Source organism: Carettochelys insculpta, chromosome 2 (genome assembly GCF_033958435.1).
Source record: "Carettochelys insculpta isolate YL-2023 chromosome 2, ASM3395843v1, whole genome shotgun sequence".
NCBI classification, from domain to species: domain Eukaryota; kingdom Metazoa; phylum Chordata; order Testudines; family Carettochelyidae; genus Carettochelys; species Carettochelys insculpta.
In genome coordinates, this window is record NC_134138.1 from 92,734,548 (window position 1) to 92,749,411 (window position 14,864).

Consider the following 14,864-nt stretch of genomic DNA (forward strand, 5'->3'; position numbering starts at 1 on the left):
ATTTCTTTTTTTCCTTTCAAGTGAAGTATTTTAATCATCTGATCACAGCACTGAATGGTGACCCTTGTGACATCACCTCTGTGGCTCTGCATGCAAATACCCCATCAGTGCTTGGAAGTCCTTTGTTACTGAAAGAGCAAAACTGGCAGTCCACAGGTTAAGGAGCATGACTCACAAAGCATTAACTCTCAGGGGCTGTGTCTACACGTGCCCCAAACTTCGAAATGGCCATGCAAATGGCCATTTCGAAGTTTACTAATGAAGCGCTGAAATGCATATTCAGCGCTTCATTAGCATGCGGGCGGCAGCCACGCTTCGAAATTGACGCTCCTTGCCGCCGCGCGGCGTGTCCAGACGGGGCTCCTTTTCGAAAGGATGCCGCCTACTTCGAAGTCCCCTTATTCCCATGAGCTCATAGGAATAAGGGGACTTCGAAGTAGGCGGGTTCCTTCCGAAAAGGAGCCCCGTCTGGACGCGCCGCGCAGCGGCAAGGAGCGTCAATTTCGAAGCGCAGCTGCCGCCCGCATGCTAATGAAGCGCTGAATATGCATTTCAGCGCTTCATTAGTAAACTTCGAAATGGCCATTTGCATGGCCATTTCGAAGTTTGGGGCATGTGTAGACACAGCCAGGCAGAGTTTAAGCTTGATTCTCCATTGGCCTGTTCCAGTTTTATGTCAGTGTAACTCCATGATTCTGATAGAATCATCAGCTCCCTTATCTGGTAAACAGTAAGAGACCTTTCATGAAATCTGAGAGTGGAAAAGCAGCAGGCTCCTGCTCTTCTTCTTTTTCAATTTCCCTTGAGTACACAACTGTGTACTTCAGATAACAAAGGGAAAGCATTGGTGAGAAGATTCAGCCTTCAAGGTTGGTGAGGAGGGGAGGGTTTACTAGCAAATCTGAGTTTACAAAAGATATTTGCATTGCTCCCTCTTGTGGAAGATTTACAAAACAAAGGTGCAGATAATCCTGAAGGAGTTGAAATATCCTAAACCTCTTAGGCCAGTGGCTCTCAATCTTTCCACACTACTATATCTATTCTAAGAGTCTGATTTGTCTTGCACATCCTGAGTTTCACTTCACTTACTAACAACTACATAACAATACAAAAGTGGCACAGGACATTGTTATTAAAAACTGTATCAGAGAGGTAGGTGTGTTAGTCTGTATCTTCGAGAACAACAAGAATTCCTGTGGCACGTAATAGACTAACAGATATTTTGGAGCATAAACTTTTGTGGGCAAAGACCCGCTTCATCAGATGCAGCAGGTCTTTGCCCACAAAAGCTTATGCTCCAAAATATCTGTTAGTCCATTACCTGCCACAGGACTTGTTGTTATTAAAAACTGCTTGCTTTCCCATTTTTACCATTTACAATATAAATGTTGTACTTACAGTTCAGTGTATACTCTACAGAGCAGCATGCACAAGTTATTGTCTCTATGAAATTTTAGTTTATACTGACTTGGCTGGTGCCTTTTATAGATTGGTGCAAAGCTAGTCTATAAAAACTAAGCCACTCTGCACTGGATAGGGAAAGATGGAAGGAAATAGTGAGACAGGCATCAGACACCAATGGGTGCTGAGCCCACGGTTATTGATGATGAAGATGATGATACTGTAAAATGAGGTAGATATTTAGATGAGTTGATGTACTACATGCAAGACTCCTGTGTATGTGTACTGCTGGTTTGAGAACCACTGTCTTAGGGAATATATTGAAAAACTCTTACTTCTAAGCCTAGCTCTATCGGCAGGATCCAGAGCTGCCACAGGCTCAGAAACTCGGGATGGTATGCTTATTCCAGCTTTGTTCACAGCCCGGACTCGGAATATGTAGGAGCGACCTTCTATCAAACCCGTGACTGGGAAACGGGCAAACTTCACCGGAGTCTCATTGCATTGGGACCAGTGAGTGGTGCCAACCTCACATCTGAAAAAACAAACAAAGCAAGTAGTACTGAAGATGGAAAGAGAACTTCGAGCACACACACCTAATACTCCAAACAGCTGTTCATGTACATTGCTATTCTACCAGTCAGCCCAGTAGCTTCACATATTGCCAAAATAAAAACAGCTTCACATATCAGTCAGGGCTCAAGTTTGTTTTGTGAACACTGGCACTGAAACCCTTGCAGCTGTACTGTTTCTTTCCTGACTTGGAGATGGAAAGAAACTTAACCCTATTCTTTGATTACATACTGCACAGTGTGTCCCAGGAGGTTCAATAGGAGACTCAGCATGGGAAATGAAACACACAACTTTCCTGTCTATAGGGCAGGAGTTGGCAACCCCCGGCACATGTGCCACTCTTGGCATGAGAGCCAATTTTAAGTGGCAAGTGGTGGGAGCTCGGCCCCGCCCCTCCTTCCCCCATGAAGCATAGGAGGGGGCCTGGAGTCGCCACCAGAGCACGGGCTGGGGCTGGAGCTCCTGGTGCCGCACGGGTCTGGGGCTGATGCTGAAGCCCCCACCAGAGTAAGACGGAGGTAGATTAATAGCTATTTGTAGCTGATATTTTAATTAAAAAATAGGTGGTTTATAAAGAAATTAAATATTTATGTTTTGTATAAAGGCAATTATGGTCAAAGGCAGCCTGAACGACACAAGGAAAGACTCCTTTCTTCACGTTTCCCCACCAAAGTAAATTTATGTTTCCATTAACAAAACTGAATTCTTTTGACCTCATTGTTCTGAAGCCTTAATAATAATTACGTATTTCTACAGCATTATTAATAAGAATTATAGTGCAAACTGAGAGGCATGTCACTGATGAACTTTATTTATTTATTAATGAAGCTATTATAAGTAGAACACTTGCATTCCTCTTTTGAAAGAGACATGCAAATGAGAGAAATCAAAAATGCAAATGAGGTGCAGATTTACATATCTGGCACCTCATTTGCATATTCTTATTTTGAAATAGCTTGTTTCGAAAGAAGAAAGCCAGTGCAGACACTGCTCTTTCGAAAGTAAACCCCTTCTTCAAAAGAATCCTTCTTCCCATAAAAAAGGTAGGAAGGATTCTTTCAAAGATGGGGTTTACTTTTGAAAGAGCAGTGTCTATAGTGGTTTTCTTCTTTCAAAAGAAGCTATTTTTAAATAATATGCAAACGAGGTGCCAGATATGCACATCCTCACCTCATCTGCATTTTCAATTTCAATTTCCCACATTTGCATGCCTCTTTTGAAAGAGGAATGCAAGTGTAGACACAGCCTCGGTGATGTTAAAAAAGTATCATTGGCACTCGGGCTGTCCAGAGAGGTCAAAAGATCAAATTTCAGTATTTTTGCCTAGGAAAGGTTGCTGATCCCTGCTATAGAGGATGAACTTTAGTCTTTGCATTGAAAATTTACATCTCTGCTGTGCATCTAATAGATGTATATATACATACTTATCTTCATGGGACAGAAAAAAACATATGCTGTGTGTTCTGCAACAAGGCGAATGGATTACCTAGATAAGATATGGTAAAAAAGCCCTCTGGCATACAGTCAGAGAAGACAGCACATTGAAGTCTGTCAAGGTTATCAAGGGAGGCAGTGTCTATAAGCAGTTCATCAGCAAGGCCTAATTGTCCTGCGGTAGTTCTGTGGCAGCCTGCTGGTGAACCTACCAAGGAGCAATAACCTGAGACCCTGAGGAAAAGAAATCTGACTCACAGCAGGGAAGGTGTTCAGGAGGCGCTGAGGTTTTCAGGAGACCAGGCTGGTGGTCTAATTAATTTGTTTCCTCCTATGCACATTAAAGCTCAGAGAAACCCAGCACTTTGATGCTTGAACTATGGGCTGAAGGAAGCATTCTTCCTTGTGAGGAATCAGTCAGAGAAAAGTCAGTTTGTCTTATCAGAAATACAGCAATGCAGGTTCATTTTGTCATATGCATCTCTGCTCTGTCGAGCCCTTCAGCACTCATGACATATAACAAGACAAAGATCTATCTTCATTGGCCTCCCAGTTTCTAGAAACAGGATAAATAGGAAGATAAATGAGCAGCTCCATTAACATTTTTGCTGCCTCTGAAATTACTGCTTTCATATTGATTACTCTACCTTAATAGATCTTTGAATCCATAAGGAAGCCTTCACTTTTTGACAGCTATTATTGTTTGTATTACAGTAGCCCTCAACAATCTCAGACAGGATTGCAGCACGATAGTCTTGGTGATGAACTGGGAGTCAGAAGATGTGGTTTTAATTCCTGATTCTACTACATCTTCTAATTGTGGGCAATTCACCAAGTGGGCCTCTCAAAAGTCTGCATTGTTAGGCACCTAAATATCTTTGAAAATCTGCCCCATCCACAGTTCTTCTGTTTCCTTTTTGTAGTAGAGACACAATTTATCTACCCTAGATATTTTGTTGTACCACACCCTGTAGTAGCTGAGCACCTCACTCTTCAATGTATTTGTCACCAGAGCGCCCCCTGAAGAGAGAGAGTACTATCATTCCCCTTTTACAATTAGGGAACTGAGCCAGTGACTTGCCCAAGATCACACAAGAAATCTAGGGTGGCACAAGGACTTGGGGCAGCCTCACCTGAGTCCCAATCTGGTGGTCTAACCACAGGACCCTTTATCTAGCTTGTGCACCTTAGATGGTAAGTTCTTTGGGGTGGTGATTGTCTCTATTATATGTTCACACAGCAAATGGGCATTGATCTTGTTGGAGACTGAAGGTCCTATTACAATATAAATAATTGAAAACAAATGTGCTGAGCCAACGGTGTCCAATAGGAATTCAAAGATCACCACACTTTCCCTATTAGCCACATTCACACCCTGCTCTAAATAAATGCCCTCCCCGCCCCGCCCCGCCCCGCCCCGCCCCGCCCCGCCCCAGAACCAGGCTCCCCCAGAGCCAGGAACTCCAGCACCTCCTCCCACTCTAACTCAATGTCATTCCCCTCCACCCCAGAGCCAGGCCTCCTTACCCTCCCTGCTCTAATTCAATGCTGGTGACTCACCAAAGCCACCAGGGCTGCCGCCACCACTGCCACCCACTTCTCCCACCAAGCGGTGGGGCATGTGCCCAGAGTGGGCAGACTGCACTCCCTGTGTGCTGCTCTCAGAAGGAGCCACATTCCACCACAACACGGTGTCCTATTCACCACGTGGGGTGAGTGGCAAAGGTATTGGACACTGTGGTGGTAAGCACTGCCCAAAAAAATAAAAAGGGAGAGCTCCTACCCCACAAAGAGTTCACAGTCTAATTTATAACAAGCTGGAAAAAGCGCACGTAGAAGGGAGGGAGAAAATAACAGTAATGGGAAGAGAATGGATGGTTATGTGCACAATAAGCAGATTCTGAGTCAGTTTGTTAAAATGATATAAACAAGCAAAAGAAACAGCGACCTCAAATAGCCTTTCTTAGCACAGGCATGGCTGTTATTGGCAGGGAAGGACGAAATAAGTCTTGAGGAGAATAGTAAGGAATATTTGCATTTGCAAGCTAAACACAGAATATTGACACTCTCTACGGATTGACAAGCCAGAGAGTAATGACCGGCATCCTGAGGCTGAGCTATCAGTTACCTGAATTGTTGATGAAGGCTTTGTCTACACTACAGCATAAAGTTGATTTTAAGGCACTTAGCTCTATTTTACCATGTGACTGTGTGCATTGCAAATACCATTAGGTCAATTTTAAAGGGCGCTAAGGTCAGCTTTGTCACCCCACCTTCCCAGACAGCATAACGCCAAGTTCAAATTTAAAAGGTCTAATTAATGTTAGTGAGGAAACAGCATTATTTTAAATCAATGCCCTAAATGTGTCCGTTCTGGCCACTTTCACCTCTGTTGTTCTCTAGAGCCGTGTCTACACGTGCCGGCTACTTCGAAGTAGCGGCGCCAACTTCGAAATAGCGCCCGTCACGGCTACATGTGTTGAGCACTATTTCGAAGTTGAAATCGACGTTAGGCGGCGAGACGTTGAAGTCGCTAACCCCATGAGGGGATGGGAATAGCGCCCAACTTCGAAGTTGAACATCGAAGTAGGGGATGTGTAGACGATCCGCGTCCCGCAACATCGAAATAGCAGGGTCCTCCATGGCGGCCATCAGCTGAGGGGTTGAGAGACGCTCTCTCTCCAGCCCTTGCAGGGCTCTATGGTCACCGTGTGCAGCAGCCCGTAGGCCAGGGCTTCTGGCTGCTGCTGCTGCAGCTGGGGACCCATGCTGCATGCACAGGGTCTGCAACTAGTTGTCGGCTCTGTGTATCTTGCGCTGTTTAGTGAAAGTGTATCTGGGAGGGGCCCTTTACGGGAGCGACTTGCTGTTGAGTCCACCCTGTGACCCTGTCTGCAGCTGTGCCTGGCACCCTTATTTCGATGTGTGCTACTTTGGCGTGTAGACGTTCCCTCGCAGGGCCTATATCGATGTGGTGCTGCCCAATGTCGAAGTTGAACATCGACGTTGCCAGTCCTGGAGGATGTGTAGACGTTATTCATCGAAATAGCCTATTTCGATATCGCCACATCAAAATAGGCTACTTCAATGTAGGGTTCACGTGTAGACGTAGCCTAGGTGTGCAGGCAGTAGGTAACAAGAAGCCTGGCAATTTGAATCCATTTTCTTTCTGGGCAGTGTGGCCAGCAGACCTGAGGAGCAATTCCATCTAGCCATGATTTCACAGTTCCAAAAGAGCCCCAGCATGGAGCTGTCAGGCGATTCGGGATCTCATTTCTGTGTGGGAGGATGAATCTGTGCTGAGTAAATACCAGGGATGCTCAGCAGTGCCAGGTGAAAATCAAGCTCCCTGACACACCACATGGCTGGGGGAGCTCTGTGGACCATGCCCGCAGACAGCGGCATGCCCTGTCCTGTGATAGGTTTCCGTGCTTGAGAGGGGTTCTTCCCTGCACAGGATTTAGCAGGAGAGACCAAGAAACTTGTTTTCTGTGCTTCACATTTTACAGGGCTGCCCTCTTCCCAAGCTGCCATGTGGCAGTTACATTTTTTAAGAAGTGTCTGCTTCATTCTGTCCCTTAAAAAAAAACAAAAAACAGTGACTTTTAAAAATAACCTTGTTACCAAATGTATTTCACCTCCTTTGGGCTGTTCAGGGAGCACCCAGCTGACTGAAACATTTCAACAGGTTGTTCAACTCATTTTCTGCGCTTCATAGTTTTATGGGGCTGCCCCCACTCCCAGGCACCATGTGGCGGGCGGGATAGCCCTCTCGTCCCCAAACTTGGCTAGCCCCAGCCCCATCACACCACATGGTGACTGGGCACTGCGGACTATGCTTCCAGACAGCAGCATGTCCTGCCCTGAGTGAGGCGAAGTCTTCTTCCCTGCACATGCTCCAGCAGGAGAGGCCAAGAAACTTGTTTTCTTTGCTTCATATTTTGTGGGGCTGCTCCCCACAAGGTGCCATGTGACTGGCGGGCTAGCCCCCTCTCCCCACCATGTGACTAGCCCCCACCCCACCACTCCATGGCAGCTGTGTAGCACGGACCATGCTTGTAAACAGCTCCATGTCCTGTCCTGTGCAGGGTTTCAGTGCTCGAGGGGGCTTACGCTTGTGGTTCCCTCCCAGGGCTAACAAGAAATACTACAGTTACCACAATAAGCTGAAAAGAAGGTATTCCCTAAAGCATTTAGCAATGCACATTTTACGGAGCTGCCCCTCCAATGCCACCACGTGGCTGGCAGCTAGTCCCTATAGCCCCGCCATGTGGCTGCCAGGCTGGGTGGACCATTATGTTTAAAACAATGACTTTTAAAAATAATCTTGTTACCAATTGTCTTCTACCTCCTTTGGGGAAATCTGGAAGCACCCAACTGGTGCCATATAGCCACTCATACAGCCTGGCTCAGGAATCATTGGGACAGCAGCAGAATGTGACTGGGGGACATACGGAGTACTCTACCTTCCCAAATTGTGTGGCTCAGGGGATGATTTCCTGTGAAGGAATGGAGCCTGTGGAGACTCCACTACTTCCCTGGGTAGACCATTCCAATGCTTCACCACCCTCCTAGTGAAAAAAATTTTCCCAATGTTCAACCTGGACCTTTCCAACCACAACTTGAGACCATTGTTCTGTGTTCTGCCATCCGTGACCACAGTGAACAGCCTCCTTCCAGCCTCTTAGCAGCCTCCCTTCAGTAAGTTGAAGGCTGTTATCAAGTCCCTCCTCAGTCTTCTCTTCTGCAGACTAAACAGTCCCAATTCCCTCAACCTTTCCTCATAAGTCATCTGCTCCAGCCCCCCAGTCATCTTGGTCGCCCTCCGCTGGACCCTCTCCAGTGTGTCCACATCCCTCCTATAGATGGGGGCCCAGAACTGGACACAGTATTCCAGATGCGGCCTCACCAAAGCTGTATAAAGAGGAATAATCACTTCTCTGGATCTATAGTCTCTTTACTTACGCTAACCACTGAACACTAATGCCCTCCAGGATTCCATACTGAGTCGTTTCTTCTCTTCTATTTAGTCTTGGATTCATAATGAATCTTGGCGCTACTACTTCTAATGGTCTCCTCACCTCGTGTTGGAGAAATCCATATAATGGCTCCTTCCAACATGTAAACCAATAGACACGAATGCCCTCTGGGATTCCATACTTTACCATCTCATGTCATTGTATCTTCTTTCTTTGTGAATAATATGAAGTCTTTCCCTAGTCGCACAGACCCATTTTCAAAGAGCATTTGTCACTTCAAACTTAGCTTCTTCAGCCTCTCTCTCTCCCAGTGCCTCCTTCCACTATGCGGACAAGTCACAAACATCTCTCTCTAGCTCTATTTCAAACCTGGTATCTACCCCAGCCACAAGTGTTGGACATGACTTGTTTTCTTTCACTTGGTGAATCCCACCTTCCACATACACTTTGTTGCACTTGGGTTTCATGGTTCATGCTACTGAACCATTCCTGTTTGGTGTATTTTCACTGGGGAAAGAGACTTCTGAAAAATTGCCATTCTTCACTTCTCTGTGGTGACGCCTCAAAAATTTCTCTCTCTCTCTCTCTCTCTAGTTCAAACCTGGCTCCTTCAGTCTCTCTCTCTCTCTCTTCACTTGTATTTAATGTCAATTTAAAATCTTTTGTAAAAATGCTTTTGTAAAAGCTGCTTCTTCCCATAATGTGGACAACTCTTATAGAGGGACAAGACTTCTGAAAAATGGCTGTTCAACTGCAGGGGAAAATGAAAACAATGCATGCTGGAAAGATGACATCACACACCCACAACCACTTTTGGAGCATTTCATTTCCACAATGCACCTTCAAAAAACCCCACAATGCAATGGGGCTGAAGGAACTGGGGGATAGGTGCCCACAATGCCCTGCTGCAACAGTTGAATTTAGGCAATTTAGTGAGGACACACTGGCTGTGGCCACACTTGGCTAAAACTTCTAAATGGCCATTTGAATTGACTATTCAGCACCTCATTAGCATTAGGACGCTTCTGGCTGTGGCGCTTCAAAAGCGCCGCTTTCGAACTTGCGTGCAGCCACTGAGAGGTCCTTTTCGAAAGGACCCCACACATTTTGAAATCCCCTTATTCATCTCCACTGAGGAGAAGAAGGGACTTCAAAATGTGCAGGGTCCTTCCAAAAAGGACCCCAGTATAGTCGCATCCTAAGGCTAACGAGATGCTGAATATTCAATTCAGCACCTCAGTAGTAATCTTCAAAATGGCCATTTGTATAGACATTTCGAAGTTTTGGCCAAGTGTGGCCACAGCCACTAAGTTGACTTTGTGAGCAAGTGTGGACACTCAACTTGGACTTTATAAAATCTAGTGATAAAAAGTCAACTTTAATAAAGTCAACTTTATTTCATAGTGTAGAAGTAGCCTAACATTGTTTGACACCTCAGTTTTAAATTTAGTGCTTTGTTCTGTTGGGGGTTTTGTTACCATTCCCAGGGGAATGGAATTTTGACCATGTGTATGTCCGTTAAGACACTATGCCATATTGGGAAGTAATTAAACAACAGAAAATAGCTGAATTGAACTTACTGATAGACCTTCCCCACAATCCAGGTCTCTCATTATAAACCCTTTTACACACTTCTAAATAAGCCATCTTCTATCACTGAAATTTAGTGTTGACAACGCATGATTTTATCATGGGTCTTATGATATTTGACGTATTCCAAAAGCTCTCAGCTCCTGGAATCCTGTAATTATGTATCAGTATAGCTGGATGACTGCAGCAGGAGCAGACGGAGGTGAAGTAGGAATTAGTATAGAAACAGGCACAACCAAAGCCAGGGGCAAAAGCAAGCTGTTAGAATTACTAGGCTATAAGCATGCTCCTAAGCATGTAATAACACTGAATAGACTAGAGAGACTGCTTTGCTTAGGAGTTAAGTACCTGCCTTTGGATCACTTGGATGGATCCCTGCCTGTGGATTGTCTGAGCCCTGGTTGAATGGCATGGACCTTATCAAAAAGCTGCAGCAAATTAGTCCTGATGACTCATCATACTCTCCGGCTAAGACATGACTCTTCAGGTTTAAACAGGCTCAGGGGTAACTGAGAGATGACTCAATGCATTATGTGAGAATCTCAACTTTCTTTTTAAGTAAGTTGCAGAGAAAAGCTTGGCACGTGATTTGAGACTACCCTCAAAGGTTCAGAAATCAAAGGGTAAATACTAAGACCACAGCATGTATTATTTAAAAGCCAAAATCATATTTTTAGTGCCTGACATGATTTTTCAACACAGGTGGTTGGTGCTATGCAGAAGGAATTCCAGGCTCATTCAGTCCCCAGTTCTGCAAATCAGTGAGCACTATGTGCATGGTAGTGAGGACTCCACTCCCTCTGAAATTAAGGGGAGTGCAGGGTAAGCAGCAATTCACAAGATTATTTCCTAAATAATTAAGGGTGCAAACCAACTCCCACTAAATTTAGTGGAAGGAAAATTAGGCCCTAGGAGCATTAATCTGAGATAGAATAAGCAATATTTTACTTAGCAAGAAGAGCTACAAATGACAATATCACCTTTTATGCTACTAAGTGATTGTTAGGCAGTTGAATAACAATTATCAGCAATATAGTAGTAGTACAGTCTGACAAATACTGACTTATCAATGAAGTATCCAAGGACAGGACTTCCTCCATCAACAGCAGGTTGTTTCCAGGAAATGATGACATAATCTTTGTTAGCATCCAAGCATTCCACATCAAGTGGTGAAGCAGGGGCTCCTGGGATTTCAGCATCTGCATCTATGAAGATAGATAATTACATTTTAAAACCTGTCAGAGAGGTAGCCATATTAGTCTGTATCTTCACAAAACAAAAAAGCAGTCCTGCAGCACTTTGAAGACTAACAAAAGCATTTATTAGGTGATGAGCTTTTGTGGACAGACCCACTTCTTCAGACCTGGAATTCTGAGAGTCTGAAGCCAACAGTGCAAAGCCAGAATGAATTAGAGGACAAATAGACACACAGAATTCAGATATTCAAGAATGCTTAACAAGACCATTGAGGTCTGCCTATTACTACTTTAGACAGATATTGTTATTCTGGAAAATATGCTGGAGAGGGTTAAAGGCATACTTCCTGTTAAATGTTTACGATAAGTCTGGGGCTTATGTGTCAGAACAGCCCTGACATTGAGTCTGATGAGTGTTTTTAGACAAACCTTATCTAAATCTTGAAAAGCCGAAGTACAGTGCTAGATATAGGGGGCTGAAACTGTGCAACTAGATTCTCATTGGTGGCACAGGACTGGTTTGTGTAACTGTACATATAATAGCTAGCACCTTTGTGGGAAAAATAAAGATTTTGTAACTTTTCCAAGAAGTCCGTGTGACTGGTTTTCATAGAAGAGGCACTGTTCCTTTCTGGATCCACATCACTTTGATCAATTACTATTAGCATTTTTCCCATCTGACTGTGAGCTATTTCCTAGGACAGGAGCATGGGTTAGGGCTAGACAAAAAGGAGCCTAATACATGAAAGAAAACAGTACATTGCTGCTAAACATTTTTCACACTTCAGCTGTATCTACATGTGCCTACTCCTTTCAGCAGGCTCATCTTAATGAGGCACTTCGGAAGATGCACTGACGTGAATATGCAATGTCTCATTAGCATAACAACAGCCGCACACAATTTGAAAGTGCTGCTTTTGGAACACATGCCGCCTGTATAGATGGGGGCCTTTTGAAAGGACCCCCTGACTTTGAAAGTCCCTTTTTCCTATTTGGTTTTAGGAATAAGGGGCTTTTGAAGTCGGGGGCCCTTTCAAAAATCCCTGTCTACATGGCTGGTGTGAATTCTGAAAGTGGCACTTTCAAATCGTGAGTGGATGCTGTTATGCTAATGAGGTGCTCCATATTCATATCAGCACCTCACTAGCATCTTCCGAAGCACCTCATTAACATGCCCCCTCCAAAAGGAGGGGGCATGTGTAGACACAGGTTTTATCTATAATCATAAGTTTTAAAACTGCTGGATCCCAGGATATTATAAAATTTTATATTATTTATTATAATGGTCTTATTATTTACAGTAATTTTTCAACCCTTACTGCCTTTAGCTCCAAAACAACACAAGAACATAAGAACATAAGAATGGCCATACTGGGTCAGACCATAGGGTCAGCCCAGCATCCCATCTGCCGACGGTGGCCAATGCCGGGTGCCCCAGAGAAGGAGAACAGAAGACAATGATCAAGTGATTTATCTCCTGCCATCCATCTCCTGCCTTTGTTCTGAAGGCTAGGGCACCATACTTTATCCCTGGCTAATAGCCATTTATGGACCTAACCTGCAAAAATTTATCAAGCTCTTTTTTAAACCCTAATAGAATCCTGGCCTTCACAGCCTCCTCGGGCAAGGAGTTCCACAGGTTGACTGTGCGCTGTGTGAAGAAAATGCTAAAAGATTATTCAGCCCTCTGAATTAAAGCTTTGGAAAAGACCATCGTACACTGTATTTCCTTGCAGGTATTTCAGTGTCATTCTGGAGATTTTCGAGTGAAAAACGTGTCACAGATTATGAAACCTCATCTCCCCTCCTTGAAATCTGATCTTTTCTGTACTTTTACTCTAACTTTCAGAGCTGGGCTTCTGGAGAGTGGCAGCTGCTGGTCAGACACCCAGCTCTGAAAGTAGTGCCACCTCTATCAGCAGCACAGAAGTAAGGGTGGCATTATTGCTGCCATTATACCATGCCAGCCATATCATTCCACTGCTGCTGGAGGGGGTACAGCCTTCAGAGCTGGTCCCAAGTCAGCAGCTGTTGCTCTCTGGCTGTCCAGCTCTGACAGCAGTGCAGAAGTAAGGGTGGCAATTCTACAACCTTTTTAGCTTTTAGGTTGGGATCCCCATTTTAAGAAATGCTGAGTCTTAAGGGTTTCTATTTGCTCTTTGAAAAATACATATTCATGGTTGTTACAATACCATGAAATTTAAGATTTAAATATCTGAACTCTGAAATTCAAGATCCTTAAAGTGTTATGACTATGGTCTAAGCTATACTTACCAGACGATTGCCATGCCATAGTCAATCTTCCCGAGTTCAATGCATGTGTTAAGACGTGTCAAAATCGACATCTCTGTTCTGCCATCAACCCCTGTACATCATGCTATTGCATGGAGGAAGGGATTTGGTGTGAGCCTGAAGAGCCCTGGACTACACCAGGGCAGAAAGTTGATTCTGTTACATTGATTCAAGCTACAGTAATGGCATAGCTGGAACTGTGTATCTGAGATCAGCTTTGTTCCCTCATGCAGATCTACCTCATGAAATTTACAAAATTTGGTAAAATTTTGACCATTAATTTAATAGGGCCCTACATACAGTGGGATCTGAGGTACCACATTTCCTCTGCAACAGTTAGGTTAGAAATAACTATAGTAAAATGACTACTGATTACAACAGAGGGTATGTGGTCAATCTTCTGGGGTCTGATTTAGCATGCTTAGTGGGGACATGCTAAATCAAACCATTGAGGCTCCACTCCTCACTGTTGCCTCCTGCTGTGGGAACAGCAGGAAAAAGCAATTTATGATATGTCGACTCCAGCTACGCAATTCATGTAACAGACGTTTTGTATCTTAGATAGATTTTTCCCTGTACTGTAGACCTTGCCTGAGAGAGGATTTCACTCCTACTGCCTACTAGCAAACATTGACTTGTTAATGATGACCACTGCGCAGTAATACAAAAGGTTCCCAAAACACTTCACAAACTTTACTAATGCAGTTACAATAGGGGCCTGATCTTGTGCAGTGCACTGCACCTCATAGATTGGGGGCGTGTAGATGGGAGTATCTATAAGGTAGACATGAGAGTAAATATGAGAACTGATGAACTGTATGTAGCATCATTACATAACTGTTTAGGATAGGAAGTGAAGCGTAGAATCATAGAACACTAGGACTGGAAGGGACCTCAAGAGGCCATCGAGTCCAGCCTCCTGCCCCAATGGCAAGACCAAGTACTATCTAAACCATCCCTGATAGACATCTATCTAACCTGTTCTTAAATATCTCCAGCGATGGAGATTCCACAACCTCCCTTGGCAATTTATTCCACTGTTTGATGGCCCTGACAGTTAGGAACTTTTTCCTAATGTCCAACCTAAACCTCCCTTGCTGCAGTTTAAGCCCGTTGCCTCTTGTTCCATCCTCAGAGGCCAAGAAGAACAAGTTTTCTCCTTCCTACTTATGACTCCCTTTTAGATACCTGAAAACCACTATCACGTCTCCCTTCAATCTTCTCTTTTCCAAACTAAACAAGCCCAATTCTTTCAACCTTTTTTCATAGGTCACATTCTCTAGACCTTTAATCATTCTTGTCGCTCTTCTCTGGACCCTCTCTAGTTTCTCCACATCTTTTTTTAACTGCGGTGCCCACAACTGGACACAATACTCCAGCTGAGGCCTAACCAGCGCAG

General features: G+C 44.3%; 1 protein-coding gene across 5 annotated transcripts in view; it reads right to left on the reverse strand.

Moving 5' to 3' along the window:
- MYOM1 (myomesin 1) overlaps nucleotides 1–14,864 on the reverse strand; it is a 114,757-nt gene that overhangs the window by 55,318 nt on the left and 44,575 nt on the right. For all 5 annotated transcript variants that reach the window (XM_074987376.1, XM_074987375.1, XM_074987374.1 and 2 more), the window contains exons 11-12: nucleotides 11,041–11,182; nucleotides 1,737–1,936 (exon numbers count right to left, since the gene is read on the reverse strand). In XM_074987376.1, the coding sequence (XP_074843477.1) occupies nucleotides 1,737–1,936; nucleotides 11,041–11,182 (342 nt within the window). The remainder of the gene's footprint in view (nucleotides 1–1,736; nucleotides 1,937–11,040; nucleotides 11,183–14,864) is intronic.